The sequence below is a fragment of the Gossypium raimondii genome, chromosome 4, assembly GCF_025698545.1.
Source record: "Gossypium raimondii isolate GPD5lz chromosome 4, ASM2569854v1, whole genome shotgun sequence".
In the NCBI taxonomy this organism is placed as follows: Eukaryota; Viridiplantae; Streptophyta; class Magnoliopsida; order Malvales; family Malvaceae; genus Gossypium; species Gossypium raimondii.
In genome coordinates, this window is record NC_068568.1 from 8,303,349 (window position 1) to 8,320,565 (window position 17,217).

The following is a 17,217-nucleotide window of genomic DNA, read 5'->3' on the forward strand; positions in this document are numbered from 1 at the left end:
TGGATTTTGGACCTTTTTATAAGAAATTAAAGATGTTGGGAAGCTTGTGTGAAGTAGAGGGAATATGGATGGCTAATATGGTGATTTTACCATTTTTGAATAAAAGTCTTCTCCCAATTAATGGGAAAAGATGGCTTGGCAGAGGTATGGGATAAAGTTGATTTGTCCCCATTTTTCCCTATATTATAATCACCCTACTTTTTTTTTTCTTTCCATCTATTTCCCTTAGCAAACCGTGTAAAGGGAGAGAGATTTAAGTGAGTTCTCACCATTTTGCATCCTCCAAAATCTCAAAGAAGGTAAGGGTCTTGATCTAGCTTTTTTCAAAGTTCCATGGAAAAAAAATATCTATATTCATCAAGGATGAAAGTAGAGGTTTTTGGATGTTTGGGAGGGTTTGAGTTTGAGAAAGTCTCTACTTATCTTTTTGTGCATCCTATCAATTCTTATCTTTTTGTGGGAAATCTTGTGTGTTACATGGTTATTAGTTAAAGAGGGTGGTGAATCTTCTAAAGCTAAGGGTAAAGGCAAAGTGGTGGAGAGCTAGGCAAGAAACTTTGTTGGTGTTCTTCCATCAAGGTGGTACCGTCTAACTCTCCTATGCTTCTTGATAAGTCATAAATATGACGCTTGTGTGATAATGCATGCATGTTATATGTCTTTGGGTGGAAATCATGTTTGGATGATTTAAAATGAAGCTAAAAACTTAGTTGTGAAATCTGCCATAAATAAATTATTGCATGAACAGTAAGTTTAAAAATTTTCCATAAGTTCTGTAAAAATAATTAAGAATTGATCTATACATCGTTTTAACAGTGAGTCAGTCTAATTTTGTCTAGAACAAACAGAGATCAATTTTGATTTGTATTTTAAAATATATGAATTTTTTAGTGTTGAAAGGTCATAAAAATCTGGCAGCAAAATTGTTATAAAACAGATTTAGCAGTGACTTTGAAAAATCACCAAAATTTCACAAGATAAAATAGGAAGTGAGCCTTATATCTCTATAACCGTACAAAAGTTTAGTTTAGTTTAAAACAAAAGATGTTTGATTTAGAGTTATATATTAAGAGTTATTAATTTTTGAATGAGAAAATGTCAGAATGTCAAGGTAGCAGACTGTCACATCTCATTAGTTAATATTTTAACTGGAATGATAAGCAAGTTGAAACGAGTATGAAACTTGAATGTCATGGTTGTATTTTTTTATTATATGTTTGATGCTTTGTTTGCGCTCAGCCTTCTGGCTCTAGCCTAACTAACGACCATGAGTGGCGCTCGGGATAACCCTACGGACACTTGAGATTGTTTGACTAGTGGCCATGAGTGGTGTGGGACTATCCGGATACTTGATTATTTGAGTAGTATGTGCAATCTAACAAGTTTTGACAAGTTTGATATGCAAGTGATTTGGTTATGTAGATTTAATGACTCATGATTTAATTTTTCTATACTCATGTCATGTTTCTAAGTATACATTTGATTTGCATGCTTATATTTATGAATTGCTTGAAGTATGATAGATTTGTTGTGTACCACAAAGCCAGTAAAGCTTAGCTTTCAAATTGTCTTAATGTTCAGATTTATAGGCTTTTGTTCATGTCTGAGGAACATCTTCGACGAGAGATTCCTAGCATCACGTATTCAGAGTACAATACCTTATCTATTAGTGGGCATTGTATTCCTAAGGCCTTGCTTGTATTTTTTTTGTAGGTCTGCAACTTATTTATCATTTTTGTTATTTTGACTATTTTGATATATGATGATATTGGAGCTCCACATATTTTGTATAACTACTTTTATTACTATTTTCAGTATAACTATGTATGGTATTTTCTCTTATATAAAACCATTTTCAAGTTTGAAAAAAGGGGATCGACTTTTAAAATGAAAATGGGAGTCGCGACCGATCTTTTATTGTGGTGTGATCGGATCACATCGAAAATAATTTTAGGTCTGCGAATTTTGAGAAAATAGGTTCGGGAGTCGGTTACGCACGAGGAAGGGTTAGCACCCTCGTGACGCCCAAAATTGGTACCGAATTAATTGTTTAATGTCTTAGTGTCGAAATTTTGAAAAGATTTTAAAGTACGATTCTTTTAACTTGAATAAATTGAATAATAAAACACTCTTATTTCAAAGAAATAAAATGTCACACCCAGTGAGTTAGGGCGCAACATTTTTAATCTTCAAAATTAAGTTTATCTTTTAACTTTTAAAACCTATGCATTTTTGAGAAAGATATCTGATCATTTGGGTCAAATGAGAAAATCAAAACCCAGTAAGTTAGGGCTCGATTTCACAAAATTCCTAAATATCGAATATTGCCTTTATTATTATTTTAAAAATTCTCATATCGAGGAATCAACATGTCATGTCCAATAGATTAGGACACGGCGTATCGAATTCCCGAGAATGAGCTTTTATTTATGTGTTTTGATTAAAGAAAATCTTCGATTATTTAGATTCAACCAGGAAAATTGGAACCCAATACGTTAGGGCTTAATTCCTTCGAAGATTCCAAATATTGAACTTTGCATTATCTTGAAAGTTTTTGATTAAATCGGTTTTGATATTAAACCATATTAGACATGACTTTTTGAACGAATAAAGCTCAATGGAATAACAATGCATGACGCGAGGTGATAATTCATAAACCACAATAGAAGTTAATAAACACTAATAATAAATGAATACCAATAAACAAATACCATACGCATAAATACCATAATTTCACATCACATGTAAATATCAACATTAAGGGTCTGTTTGATTGACGGAATTGATTTTCCGGAAAATCATTTCTAACTTTTCCAGCGTTTGATTGGCGGAAAACATTTTCCATGTGGAAAATGAACTCCAAAACAAGGGAAAATGGGTTACATTTTAGGGAAAATGTCTTACCCTTTCAATTTCCGTAAGACATTTTCCGTGCTCTCCTCTCTATCGCCTCCTTCATTCCTTCCTTCATTTCCGGTAGAAAACTGCTTTTGTTTATCGATTTTCCAGTAACTTGTTTTTTTAATTATTCAATACTTGTTTTTTTAACACAATTACAAATAATTTATTTGATATTAGTTTTTTTCAATTTATAACGATTAATATTGTAGCTTAATAATTGAGTATTATTATAAATAAATCATTGCAATATATGTAAAAATAATTTAAAATATAAAAATTTATTAATATATATTAATATATGTAAAACAACTTTCCGAAAAATATTTTCAAAAATCACAAGCAAGCAGAAAATATTTTACATGATTTAATCAAACACTGAAAATATTTTCAAGAAATCATTTTACGAAAAGTAAAATATTTTCCGAAATCATTTTACGGAAAATATTTTCTTGGCAATCAAACAGACCCTAACATTCAAGAGTTATTAATCTAAAAGGAAATAAAATGTATTCACAAAATAAAATAAAATGAATTCAGGATTCAAAATATATATATATATACACAAAATTTAAAAATAATTAATATAAAAATTTCAAACAATTTAATAGTGGAACTAAAAATAAAATGTTTAAGTAAATTCTAAAGAAAAATTTGTAAGAAAATAAAGGTGAATAAATTTTAAAATTGATATATTTTTGATTTATAAAAAATTTTAATGTAAATAATAATATATATAGTCATAATATATATAAGTTAAAATAAGTAAGATAGAATAGCAAATTTAAAAGGAATAAAATATTTGTGCATAAAAATTTATGATTTGAAATTAATAACATTATATTATATACATATGTACAATAAAATAATTTTAATATAAATTATATATATACATATATGAAAGGATCATGAAATGTTATTGTGTGATTTTTTAAAATTCAAATGAATATATATATATATATATAAATGTCCAAAATAAAATATTTGTAGAAGTTAAATAATAATATACAAAAACTTAAGATAATAACATATAATAAAATAATAAAATAATAAAAATCATAACAAAATTAGGGTTATTAAAAAAATAAAGATAATAACAATTGATAATAAACTAGTTAATTTAATAATAAAAAGACAAAACAATAGACAAATTTTGAATTAAAACAAAAATCTTAAGGTGAATTTCAAAATAATGCGCAAATGACCAAAATGAGAGCCAATTAATATCAAAAGGACCAGTACAACAATTTAACTAGCAAATCTTTTTTGGCATATGGATTAGAATCTTCAAAACGGTGCCGTTTCCACACAGATTCAATTGAAACCGAAATCAAATATAGCGTATAAATCAAAATAATAATAAAAGTTAAATTAAAACAAATCAAAACACAAAAGGATCTATGACGCAAATAAACCATTGAAATAAAATGCGCGGATCCTCCCCTCGGGTCGGGTCACCGCGCGGGTCTAGCCTCCAAACGACACTATTTTGAAACCATTAAATCGGTATCAAACGGTGACGTTTATTGTTCTGCTTATAGGTTTAAAAAAAACCCTAAAACAGCAGCATTATTTCATTCTAAAAAAAACCTAAAACTATAACCCTCAGTGCCGCTTCGCAGACCGATCCCTCAAAGACTCTCCGATCCCTCACCCGACCTCCGATTACGACAGAGAAGACAAGGATTCGGCTCTGCAACAAAGGTAAACTCCTCACTCTTCCTCTGTTTCCTTTTTCAACAGTAAATAAAAGGAAAAAAAAGATCAAAGAATCTCTAATGAAAAAAGCGAGAGAAAGAAAAAACTCAAAATCACCTTCTTCGAACTGGTTTCTTATTTCTTTTTTCAATTTTTTTGTATTTCAGTGTGCCTGTGCGGTTTTACATTCAATCTTCGTCTCCCTTACAAAACGCTGAAAAATGGCTTTATATAGCCAAAACTAAAATGAAAATTACAAAACAAAAAAATGTATTTTTGTTTTTTCTTATTTTCTTTTTCTTTTTGCTGCTTCTGTTGCGTTGCTCGTTTTTGTCCTTTGCAGGTGTCGTACGAAGCAATGGACTTGTGCGTACGGAGGCTCACGCGAGTGGCAATGGCGCGCATGTGAGGCCAGAGGTTGATTGCGGCTTGATGGCTTTGGGCAGGGGCATGAGGCGCTAAAGGCTCCTGGTAGGTTTTTTTTGCTGCAAAAATTTTTTAGTTTTGTGGGCTCTTTGGGCTTTAGGGTTAGGTTTGGGCTTATTTGTAAATGGACCTTTTATTTTGGGTTTATTTTTGTTTTGTTATTTGGGCCCCGGGCAGAAATTGGGCCTTACAACTATGTATGGTATTTTCTCTTATATAAAATATATTTCAATGTTTTAAATTATTTGAAAATTTTACTGGGTTGCTCCGGTGACCTAATGTAGTGCCTTAATAGTCAAGTACTCCGTATTCGGGATTAGAGTGTTACAAATACAAAATAAGAAGACTTGTAATAGTACAAGTTAGTAAATTTTGACAAGCATAATCTCACATTATTAAAACTTTTTTGGTTGATAAGAGATTACTATTTCAAAAAAGTAATCTAATGAGAATTTATCAACTTGATTGTTGATATAACAAATGAAAGAGAGAAATTGAAGAATCATCGCACTTATCTCTTGCACATGTAGATATCGATTTTGCCAAACTTTTGTAGCCTATTTATAACAACTTTATTTCGTGGGATGGGTAGAACATTAAGATAATATAATTTATGTCCATTAAGGGATTGTTTTGAGTGCTTTGTTATTCACATTTGAGTGATTTAGTAGGAATGCTAAGTATACTTGCAATTATTTGAAATTTGAATTAGAGTAGATTTAAATTATTGCTTATATTGTGATATTTAATTGTAGAATTTTTGTCTTCATAAAATTTCGCTAAATCTGCTAGACAACTTTGGCCAATGGAAAAGCGCCACGTTGTGTGTTTTGGTTAATGAAAAAATGCCACGTTGCAATTAGGTTTATTTTAAAAAAAATATTAAATTTAAATATTTAAATATTAAAAAACACTTTTGACTTTGATCAATCGTTGACGCAGCATTGATCGACATTGATTGACTGCTGACCAACAACATGGCACTATTAGAACACACCAATTTTTTTAATATTATATATTATATTGATTAAAAATGTAAAATATCATATATAATATATATAAAAAAATAAATTTTATAAAATTCTGAAATATATAATTATAAATTTTAAAAAGTCAAAATAATACATAAAATTTTAAAAATATTATAAAATTAATATCAAAAGTGTCATGTGATATTTTTGTTTTAAATAAACCTAATTGTCACGTGATATTTTTCATTGGTGAAGACATGTCATGTGTTCCATTGGTCAAAGTTGCCTAACGGATTTTTTATAATGGTCGTTACAAAATGAATGAAAAAGAGAAAATTAATACTTTAGGTACCAAAAAAAATAGATATACTATAAGAGCCAAATCATGAATTACGCCTAATTTAAATAAATTCAAAACAAGACTTCATTAACTAAAAGAACACTTGAAGTTAAATTCTATAGTGGAAAGACTTGAGATATAATTAGAAGAATTTAAGAGGATAAATTAAAAATTGAATTATTAAGTTTTAAATGGATAGGCATTGCCTGCCCCTCATGGGCTTATTTATGCACTTAGTCCAATTATTAAGATAGTTTTCATTTTTCTACTTTTTATTTTTTGGAGATAAAAGTGGATTCAACCCATGGACTTTACAACTTTTTCCACCTTATCTCCTAAAGTTTTTTGGGTTCACATTGGTTTTAGAACTTATCAACTTTTTTTTTTCAATTTAATACCTATACTTCGGTTTTCCAAAGATATGATGATATTACATTTTAAAACCGTGTTAGATCATCACATAACTTTTTAAAAATATTTTTTGAATTTTTAAGATTTTATATATATATATATATTTATATTTTCAAGTGATGACATGACACAATTTCAGAGTGTCATCATGTTTTAATGAAATCTAAGTTTGTGGACTAAATTAGGAAAAGTTATTAAATTCAAAACCAAATTAAAAAATGGTCAAATTTAGAGATTAAATGTTGCTTATCCCTTTCTAAAAGTGAACAATGTGTCACTATCCCTTTTAATTGCTCATTAAATCACACAAAAGGTACATTACAAATAAATAGGGCAAAAAGTCTGAATACAAAAGTTTAAAAAAAATCTCATGATAAAAAAGTGCATCCAATTAAGCTCTTATTGTGAAAAGAAAATTAATTAGGCCTTTTTATTAAAGGTTTCAATTATTAATTAATTTGATCGTTAATGAACTTTGATTTGGCTGGTGGTAGCGAGGAAAAACTAACACATGGCATATCATATGGACAAGTATGCTAATCTCGCATGTCACATTAACATATACTTCAAAATAAAAAATATCAAAAATGTTAAAACATTTATGTTTAGAATGTACTTGGATAAATATTTGTCTAAGTTTAATCTAGGTGTGGTTTCAAATATTATAAAACTATTAAAAATTAAAAATTATTAAAAATAAAAAACGTAAAAAGTCTTTAAAAATTACTAAAATACATGTCTAAGCTAGTCAAAAGATGTCCAAATTCATTTGAACTATAATCATTTATTCAAGTTTATTCTTGATGTGGTTCAGAATATTATACAAATTATTAAAATTGAAAAAATATTATTTTTAAAAAAAATCCTAAAAATGCAAAAAATTACTAAAAATACATGTCTAGAATGAACCTGGACAAAAAAAAGTCCATATTCATTTGAAGTTGGACATAACTATTTATTCATTAGAGGCGTTTTCGAGGCTAAATTAGCCATATATGCCAAAAAAAAAGTTTATTGGCCAAATAGGCTTTTTTTTTTTAAAATTTAGGGAAATAGGTTGATTTTGGAGAAAGAGTGTGAAAGCGAGTCCAGCTGGTTGCGCTTTTGTTATAAGTGGTAAGAAAGCGCATCCAACGAGATAGACTTTCCCTTTAAATCACATTTTTTGACTTTTTTTTAATATAATCAATTTCTTTGATTAGATGGTTAAATGTTAGTGATTTTGTAATTGAGTCTCGAGTCAGGTTCCTCTCCCACTCACATTTATAATCTTTTTAACATATCGACTCCCTTGATTAAATAATAATGATTTTATCCTTGAGTCTTAAGTTCAATTCATCCTCTTCTAAACACATTTGTAATTTTCTATTTCAAGCTTTATTATTATTATTTTTAAGTAATAAATATATTGTTTTCAAATTTTTAATTTTTAATTCATCTTTTAATTAATATCTCTTTTATTCATAAAATCAAATAATTATAACAAACATAATTATTTTTAGTAAATATAATTTTATATGCGTAATATTTATTTTTCAATCCATATTATGAGTGTAGTAAATTTTACTATTGTATATTTTTGTATGTGTATTCAAAATATTTCACATATAAACATAATGATATTTGACATAATTATTAATTAAAATATTTAGCATATAAAAATATTTGAAATATCATACCCACAATGTAGATGAAAAAATGATATTTGAAATATTTTATATATAAAAATAATAATTATATTTGAAATAGATATTTTATTTTATAATATTAGAACTCACCATACCCACAATATACGTGGAGGAAATAAATATTTGACATATAAATATTATAAAGAAAAATATATCAAAAAATTAGCCGATGTTTATATTATATGTAAATGAGTTATTAATTTCAAATATTTTTAACATAATGATATATGTAAAATTTATATTTATATTATATAATTATATTTTTATTATCTAATTTTATGAATAAAATAGATATTAATTAAAAGATTGAAATAAAAATAAAAATAAAAATTTGAAAATAATATAATTATTAATTAAAAATAAAAAAGCTTGAAACAATATGGAATAAAATTACAAATGTGTTTGGAAGAGGAGGAATTAAACCTGATACTCAAGGATAAAATCAATATTATTTAACCATTTAACCAAGGGAGCTAATATATTAAAAAATTAATTAAAAATAATAAAAAGCTTAAAACAACATGAAATAAAAAATACAAATGTGTGTGGGAGAGGAATCAAACTCGGGATTCAAAGACAAAAATGCTAACCTTTAATCATCTAGCCAAAGAAACTAATTATATTAAAGGGAAAGTATGTTCAACTAGGCATGCTTTCCTGCCATCTGTGCAGCTTTTAGACACCTCCCAAAATCGGGATATTTTCCTAAATTAAAAAAAAAAAACCTATCTAACCGATAACCTTTTTTTTTTCTTGACATATATGATTAGCCCTGTTTCGAATACTAAAAAACTATTAAAAATTAAAAATTGTAAATAATAATAATTAATTAATATTTAATGAATTTTTAATTTTCACTATCGAACTGACAAATCTTTAATCAACCAATTGCACTGATTAGTGTGGTCAGAATTTTACAACCATGGTAGCAGCTTTTATTTTTCATCATTGAAGAGCGAAAATGACAACAACAAAACTTTGTTAGAAGGAAGACGGCAATGAGCAGAAGCGCAAAAATAGATGTATTAGCAATTCTTCAATTATTAACTACAGTTACTACACTCACAAACCCATAATATCCAAATTTTCGAAAAGAAAAATCTAGGGATGCAATCAGATCTCGTGGTGGCCGTTCATTTGGCACTTCTTACACTACTGCATACAAGAATATCTAGTCCATGGCCTCTTGCTAACCCGACGGCCATGCCTCTAAGCTAGTTTACCCTTACCGCAATGAAGCACCCAAGTTTTGAGAGAGGCCTAGAGATACTATATATTGCATTGGCTACACAGCTTGATTCATCTCTACTGCTTTGGAAACTGGGTCTTCGGCTGGACATAGGAGAGTTTATTCAGCGACACTGGCTCCGATGAATAAAAATCTTGCCGATTAGCATTATCACTACAGCCGCAGCGTTTCTTGTAGAAGACGAAGAGCAGAAATGAAAGGAAGGCAGCAAAGAGTAGGAGAAAAACAAACATCATGATCTCACCATGCAAAGCGAAGTTTCTATCAGGAGAAAGAAGGAGGTGATCGTCTTGTTGAGGATTAATGGGGGCTTCCATGTAAGATGATAACAAAGGAGGACTAGCCATATGAGGACTGAATAATTTATTCAATGGTGGACCAGTACTGTATGTTTAGGGACATATATAGGATTTTAAATAAATAAATAAAAGACAGAAAAGGAGTTAGATAGATAGATTGGTTTAATCCGTAGTGGTTAAAATTTGTTTATCTAATTAATAAATATTGGGTGCAGTATTAATATATAGGGTTAAAAGTTAGAGATTTTTTAATGAAAATTAAATTGCATATTTTAACTATAGTGAAATATAATTTCATTATTTTAATGGCTTATATTTTATATTTTAAAAAATTAAATTAATTTTTATTATTTTTAGTGATTAAAGTGTAATTTTACCATTATTAATTTAAAATTTTATAAATTATAAAGTAACCTAAATAAAAAAAATCATTTTAAGGTAGACCGAGTCCCTGCCAGTCCCGCGACTTTGCCATTACCAATACACATATTTTCAAAGAAAAAATTTAGATTTAAACCTTGTAGATAACATGTGACCAAAGTTTAAATTGATTGATATTAATGAACTATAAAATCAACATTAATGATAAATTAATTATAAAAAGAATTTGCGTGTCAGAGAGAGAAGCTTGCTTGCAAAAACGTTTAGTAGATTTTAGAATTGGGTTGGGATAATGTGGAAATGGTGGACAATGCCAAGCGTGAGGCGGCCGAATGAGACGCCGCAAGGGATGGTCTCCCTTGTCTCTGTCCCTACCCCTTCACATCCCTCTCTAATTTGCGTGTTTAACTACGCTTATTTAGGTGTTTTCACCTATTTAAGGCGGTCAGTCGGTAAACGTATTATTTTTGGCTTTGGTGTATTTTAGTATTGGCATGTTTTCTTAGATTAAATTATGAAATTAGTCCTTATACTATGTATAAGTTGTGAATTTAGTCTTTACAATTTGGTCATTTTCAGTCATTGTAATTTTACAATTTTTAAATTTAAGTCTTGACAAAAAATGACATTGTTATACTTCCTCCACTTGTTATCAACGGACAAATCACAGGCTAACGTGTCCACATTGAGCGAAACTATAACCAGGCGAGCTTGGCAAACCTTGCACCATAATAGACTGGCAAACCTTCATAAGATTGCCCTTGCTTAGCACCCGTGGGAATCGAATCGAATCGAATCGAAAATTTTTGAGTTAATCGAGTTTTCGAATCTCATTTTATCATCCTAACTTTATTTGAAGTTTTCTCGAATCGAGTCGAGTGAGATGGAATTCGAATCGAATCGAATCGAATATATTTGTTCGAGTTAAATTTTAAAAAATAATTTTGGGTGCTTGTAACCATTGTCACCCATTGTAATAAAATTTGTCCACATTAATCAAATTTTTTATTAACTTTCATCACTTCATAATTTATTTATTAATTTTTATATATTGGTTAGCTTCTTTGCTTGCTTAGTTGTTTCAATTATCTTGATTCTTGTCACTATGTATTTTAGAATTAAAAATATATTAAATGTAAAAATATGATTTTTAATAAAAGTTATTTTAAAAATAAAATGTGAAATTGATACCAATATAAGATTTTAACACGAATATTTTATGATATAATTAATAATTCAATTTTAATATAAATATTCAATATGACTAAACAATTCAATAATATAAATAATATAAAATGTGAAATTTAATTTAATAATATAAATAGTAGATATAAATAAAATTATTACTATTTATGTTTAGTGATTTTTTGGATAATCTTGATTTTTTATTTGAGAGTAAAGGGTGAGAAGTAAAAGTTTAGGGAAAAATAAAAGTTTTGGGAATAAAAGTTTGAGGAAAAGTAAATAGGGGAGTAAAATTTTGGAGGGAAAATATTAAAAAAAAATTGGAGGGGGGAGGGTTTGGGATAGATGGGAGGTGGGATGGGAAGGGAATAAAAGTTTTAGGGGAAAAGTGGGAGGGAGTAAAAATTTTGAGAAAAAATAAATGGGAGAGTAACATTTTGGTGGGAAATGGATTTTGGGTAGATTGGGGGGTTGAGAGGGGAGGGGAGTAAAAGTTTTGGGGGAAAAGTGGGAAGGAGTAAAAGTTTTGAGGGAAAAGTAAAAATGTTTTGGAGTTTGGGGTAAAAATGTAAAATATTATAGTTTGATATTCGAATTATTCGAATTATTCGAATTATTGAAGTTATTCAAATTCGAAAACTCAACTCGATTCGAACTCGAAATTCGAAAAAAAAATCAAGTTGATTCGAATAACTCGATTAACTCGAATAACTCGATTCGTTTAACTCGAAATTTGAATTTTTTTTTCGATTTTTCGAGTCAAATCGAGTTTTGCTCACCCCTAGTACAAAATAGAAATTGAGAAAGAAGATGGCAATCACATGATTTGGACCCTGATTTTGTAGATGCCAACATGGGTTTAACCATTGATATTGGCATAAATAATCATAAATCCAAATAGAGATTTTTTAATGAAAAATTTGTAGAAAATAATAGAATTTTGAGTTTGAAAAATCTCACTTTATTTAACTAATAAAATATGTTAACATTGTTTCTTTGAAGAAAGTATATTAATAGTTTAGATTGAAAGATAAAATTAATAATAATAGATAGTACAAACATTTCAATTAAAATATAAAATGAAAATTTAAATTAAATATTTATTTTTAAAAGTTTAACGTTTCTTTTATTTAATGTCAAGAATATTAGGTTGTAAGTATGGGCGTTAAGGTTCAATCCCAAATAATCCAATCTTTACCTTCAAAAATTGTATTTTACCAGTATTAATAACTTAGATTGAAAGAAAAATTAATAATGATAGATAGTACAAATATTTCAATTTTAGATTAAGTATAATATAAGGACCAAAATTATAATTTACCCTTCAATTTTAATTTTATATATCAATGGAAAGACATTTTTAGGTGAAGGGTCAATAAAATGTCCAAAATTGATGGAAGCATGGCCTACTACTTTCTATCATGAAGCCCAACTTTTGAAAGACGTGGTTTCATTTTCTGTGTTATGATTGACAAATCTATTGCTTAATGCTGGAGACATTTAGAATCTTATTTGGCTATCTGTCGGTGATAGGACAGATTATACCATCACAAATTATTTTTTGGATTTTGGGTAAGAAGTAAGGGTTTATTTGATTCATTAATTTTGTTCTTCGGAAAATGTTTGATATGAGTCAACGGATTTCTTTAAGAAAATATATAGTCTGTGCTTCATCAACCTGTCTGACAATAGATTTAAATTGTTAAGATTAAAAATATCCTAGTTAGCAGGGAAGCATAAAAGTTAGATCTCGAGAGCACCAACTTAAGCTTGTATAATGAATTAGATCTAACTTATTAGGTTTCATATGTAAATATTCATGTTCGGCAATCACACTTAATAATTCTCTAAATACATGAAAAATTTGAAAAGTTTAGCATATTCATGTTAGATACGTGCTCATATTCTATAGTCACACCTAAATTTGACTTACATCCAAGGATCCTCTAAATACATTAAAGAAGATAAAAAGACTAACCATACTTGTATCAAATACATGCTCATATCCAAATGACTTAGCATTTCCCATTTGTGTTATTTTGGGATTTAAGTGAGATATATGTTGGATTATAGTCTAATTTTTCCTTTTACTTAATTGATTTCAAATAAAATTTTTCCTTTAATTTTTACATTCCATCTTAGAAAAGAATTATATATAAGTAAATCCTTTACTTATGATTTTTTATCCCACAACATAAATTCATATTTCTAAAAGAAAAGATAAATATTGAATCGCGAAGGAACTTAACAAATTATAATCATTACTATATATTTAAAATGCATATAGAGACAAAGTACACAAACATAGAGTATTTTATCTAAATGACTTAAAATAAATAAATAATTACATAAATGATTCACTACCTTGTATTTTGTCTCAATCATCACTTGATAATTGTGTCAGGTGTTAAAAAAATATTTTTTGGGGTTGGGGGACCTAAATGGCCAGCACCCTTCGAGTATTTTCCAACAGTATCATAATGGTATACTTTACACCAGTATTTGAAAACAAAAATTTGGGTTGGGGAACTTTGATGGCCAGCACCACCTTTTTCGGGACCAAAATTTTTTTTTTGGGTACTGGCACATAGATGGCCAACACCCACTTTACCAGAAAATAAAAAATTTTGGGTTGGGGGACTTTGATTGCCAACACCATATTATTACAAAAAAATATAATATTTTTGGGTGCTAGCACATAGATGGCCGACACCCACTTTATCAGATACAAAAAAAATTTTTTGGTTAGGGGAACTAGATAGTTGGCACCCCTATACCCAATTTTTTTAATTCCTGTAAGTCAACGTTTTGAAATTGATTTTGATCTTAATGTCTACTGGGAAGATCAATCGGGTTGTGGACGGTCACTACAAACTCTCGAAAATCCAAACTACGGTGGATGTTGGTATAATGTTCCAATACTGTGTCCTTGTCTAGAGATTCATCTAGAGTTGTTGGCCACCATAGAAGATGGTGAGGAAGGGTCCAACAATGAAGAACAGTTCGACCATGAAGAGTAGCCCGACCATGATATTGAATATTCTAGTAATCTCAATTTGGATGACGTCCTTGAAGACATAGACGATGAAGGCCCAGTGGAGGGTGAAGATGTACATCCTTATTTGGCCGGGAACACGAGATCCGGTATAGTTATCTGTAATAATCCAGGGGCTTTCATGATTGATGTAGATCTTGATGCGGCACTTGCGCGCGAGTTCTCTGAATATTCAGATATACTGTTGGCTTACTTACTAGATGAAGAATAGGAAGCTGAAGAGTTGTTCTTATGACAACAATTCGATAACAAGAAAGATTGCTTACATGCAATAAAGCAGTACAGCTTAAAGTTGTCTACCGACTATAAAGTCACAAAGTTAACGCAATTTTCATATGTCGGAGAATATTGTAAAGACTCAAGTGGTTGTAACTGGTGTGTTCGAGCTGCATTAGTGTAGCAAACCCAGATGTGGACAGTCATGAAAATAGAAAGTCCTCATACATGAACAGTTGTTCATATGTCGCAAGACCATCAAAAATTGGATGTAAAAACAATATGCAATTGCATCGTCCCATTAATGAAGGACAGTCCCACCATCCCTGTATCGACTCTTATTGTAGACATGCAAGCTCAGTTCAAATACAAGATTTCCTACAGTAAGGCATAGTGGGCGAAACATGGCAATGAAACAGTTGTACAGTGATTGGGATGCGTCATACAACGAACTTCAAGGGTGGATAACTACGATGCAGTAATATGTGCCAGGAACGGTGACTGATTTGCAAACACTGCTGTATAAAGGCTCAGACAGCGAGATAGAACCTTGCAAATGGGTTTTCCACTAATTGTTTTAGACGTTCGAGTTGTGTGTTAAGGTCTTCCTCACTGCAAGTCGATGGTACAGGTGGACGGAACATTGCTGTACGAGTGATACATGCAAATACTCCTGATTGCAGTTGTACAAAATGGCAACCGAAATGTACTTCCTATCACTTTTGCCATCGTGGAAAGTGAGAACTTCGAGTCTTGGGATTTTCTTGTCAAATCTGCGGAGGCATGATGTCAGGCAAGACAACGTTTGCCTCCTATTGAATAGATCGAAGGGATTAGTTGCTGCGGTAAAGCGTTCGGGGGTTCCATGGAGATTCATTTATTGCATTCGACACATCGCGTCAAACTTCCAAAGAGAGTATAAGAATAAAGAATGTCGTAGAGAACTCCTGAAAATGAGTAAAAAAATACTATTCTAAAATTGATTTGTATTTTTTCAAGATTATAAGTTTTTATTTCTAAATTTCCTTTGTATAAATTTATAGATGTGTAATTGTTTTAAATTATTTGTTCGAAGGCAAGACAACGTTTGCCTCCTATCGAATAGATCAAAGGGATTATTTGCTGTGGTAAAGCCTTCGGGGGTTCCGTGGAGGTCTGTTTTATTGCATTTGACACATCGCGTCAAACTTCCAAATAGAGTGTAAGAATAAAGAATGTCGTAGAGAACTCCTAAAAATGAGTAAAAAAACAATATTCCAAAATTGATTTGTATTTTTTCAAGATTTATAAGTTTGTATTTCTAAATTTCCTTTGTATAAATTTATTCCAAGAATCGCGACGATTCAAGCAAAGGTTTGCGAGGCTTGAAGCTTAAATGAATTCGTTACCCAAAAATCATCGTCTCTAGCAGTAGTTGGGTAAATAGAGAATTGGAACTGAAGTCAAAGTTTCGATGATGGGTTTTGGTATAGTCACGTGACGACCAACCTCGTAGAGGCGGTTAATGTGATCTTGATGCGTACACGTTATCTTCTTCGGTTGTTTTCTCGGCAACATTCTATAGTCTGTCGACGTTGATGCCAAGGATATGGAAGAGACAAGTAAAGCAAATAGAGGACAGGCACGTTTATGTTGAGGGCATCTGAAACAGATTGAAACTAAACGCAAATAAGGTAGGGAGGATGAACGCAGAACTGTATTCGCACGACTTGGAGACATTTCGGGTTCAAGAGTACGTAGGTCGTCTCTTGGGTCTTCCACCTAGGTCATACGCTGTTGATCTACAAAATAGGCATTATAAGTGCAGGCAGTTCCAGACTCTTCGATATTCGTGTACACATGTTCACGCAGCATGTGCCCATGCAAAACTAGATGTCGAACAATTCATAGACGAGGTCTACATGCTGCAATACACTGTGCGTATGTGGGGGAACGAATTTCTCGTAATATCAAATGTCTCGAACTGGGAAGTTTCGCCGCTTGCTTTCAAAATTTTGTTGGACTGCAGTCTTCGTAGACATTCTAAACGTCGACTACAGTTGACGAGGATTCGAAATGACATGGATATCAGGGAAACGGGCGAACCCAAACAATGCACGGTCTACCGAACATTCGGCCATAATCAATCAACTTTCCCATATTGTGTTTATATTCATAGTCAATCTTCTCGTAATGCTAGATTGGAAGACGACGAATAGGATAAGTGATTTTTTATTATTTCGTGATTATTGTTAAAACTTGTAATTAAAGTATAAATACAAAGTATTAATTATTTTTTTATATTGTAAGTGCTTTTATGAGCCAATATTTTTAGTGTAAAGAATAAAACTTACTAAAAATAAAATGAATGATGAGAAAAGAAAAGAAAAGAAAATATTTATTATTAAAAATAAATAAAAT

General features: G+C 30.1%; 1 protein-coding gene across 1 annotated transcript; it reads left to right on the forward strand.

Moving 5' to 3' along the window:
- The first annotated feature begins 16,499 nt into the window (after window positions 1-16,499).
- Window positions 16,500-17,015, forward strand: LOC105779067 (uncharacterized). Its single transcript, XM_012602817.1, has one exon. It carries the CDS (start codon window positions 16,500-16,502, stop codon window positions 17,013-17,015), a length of 516 nt encoding a protein of 171 aa, XP_012458271.1.
- The last annotated feature ends 202 nt before the right edge of the window (window positions 17,016-17,217 follow it).

Coding starts and splice junctions, on each gene's coding strand:
- LOC105779067 (XM_012602817.1), top strand. CDS start 16,500: ATGAACGCAGAACTGTATTCGCACGACTTGGAGACATTTCGGGTTCAA.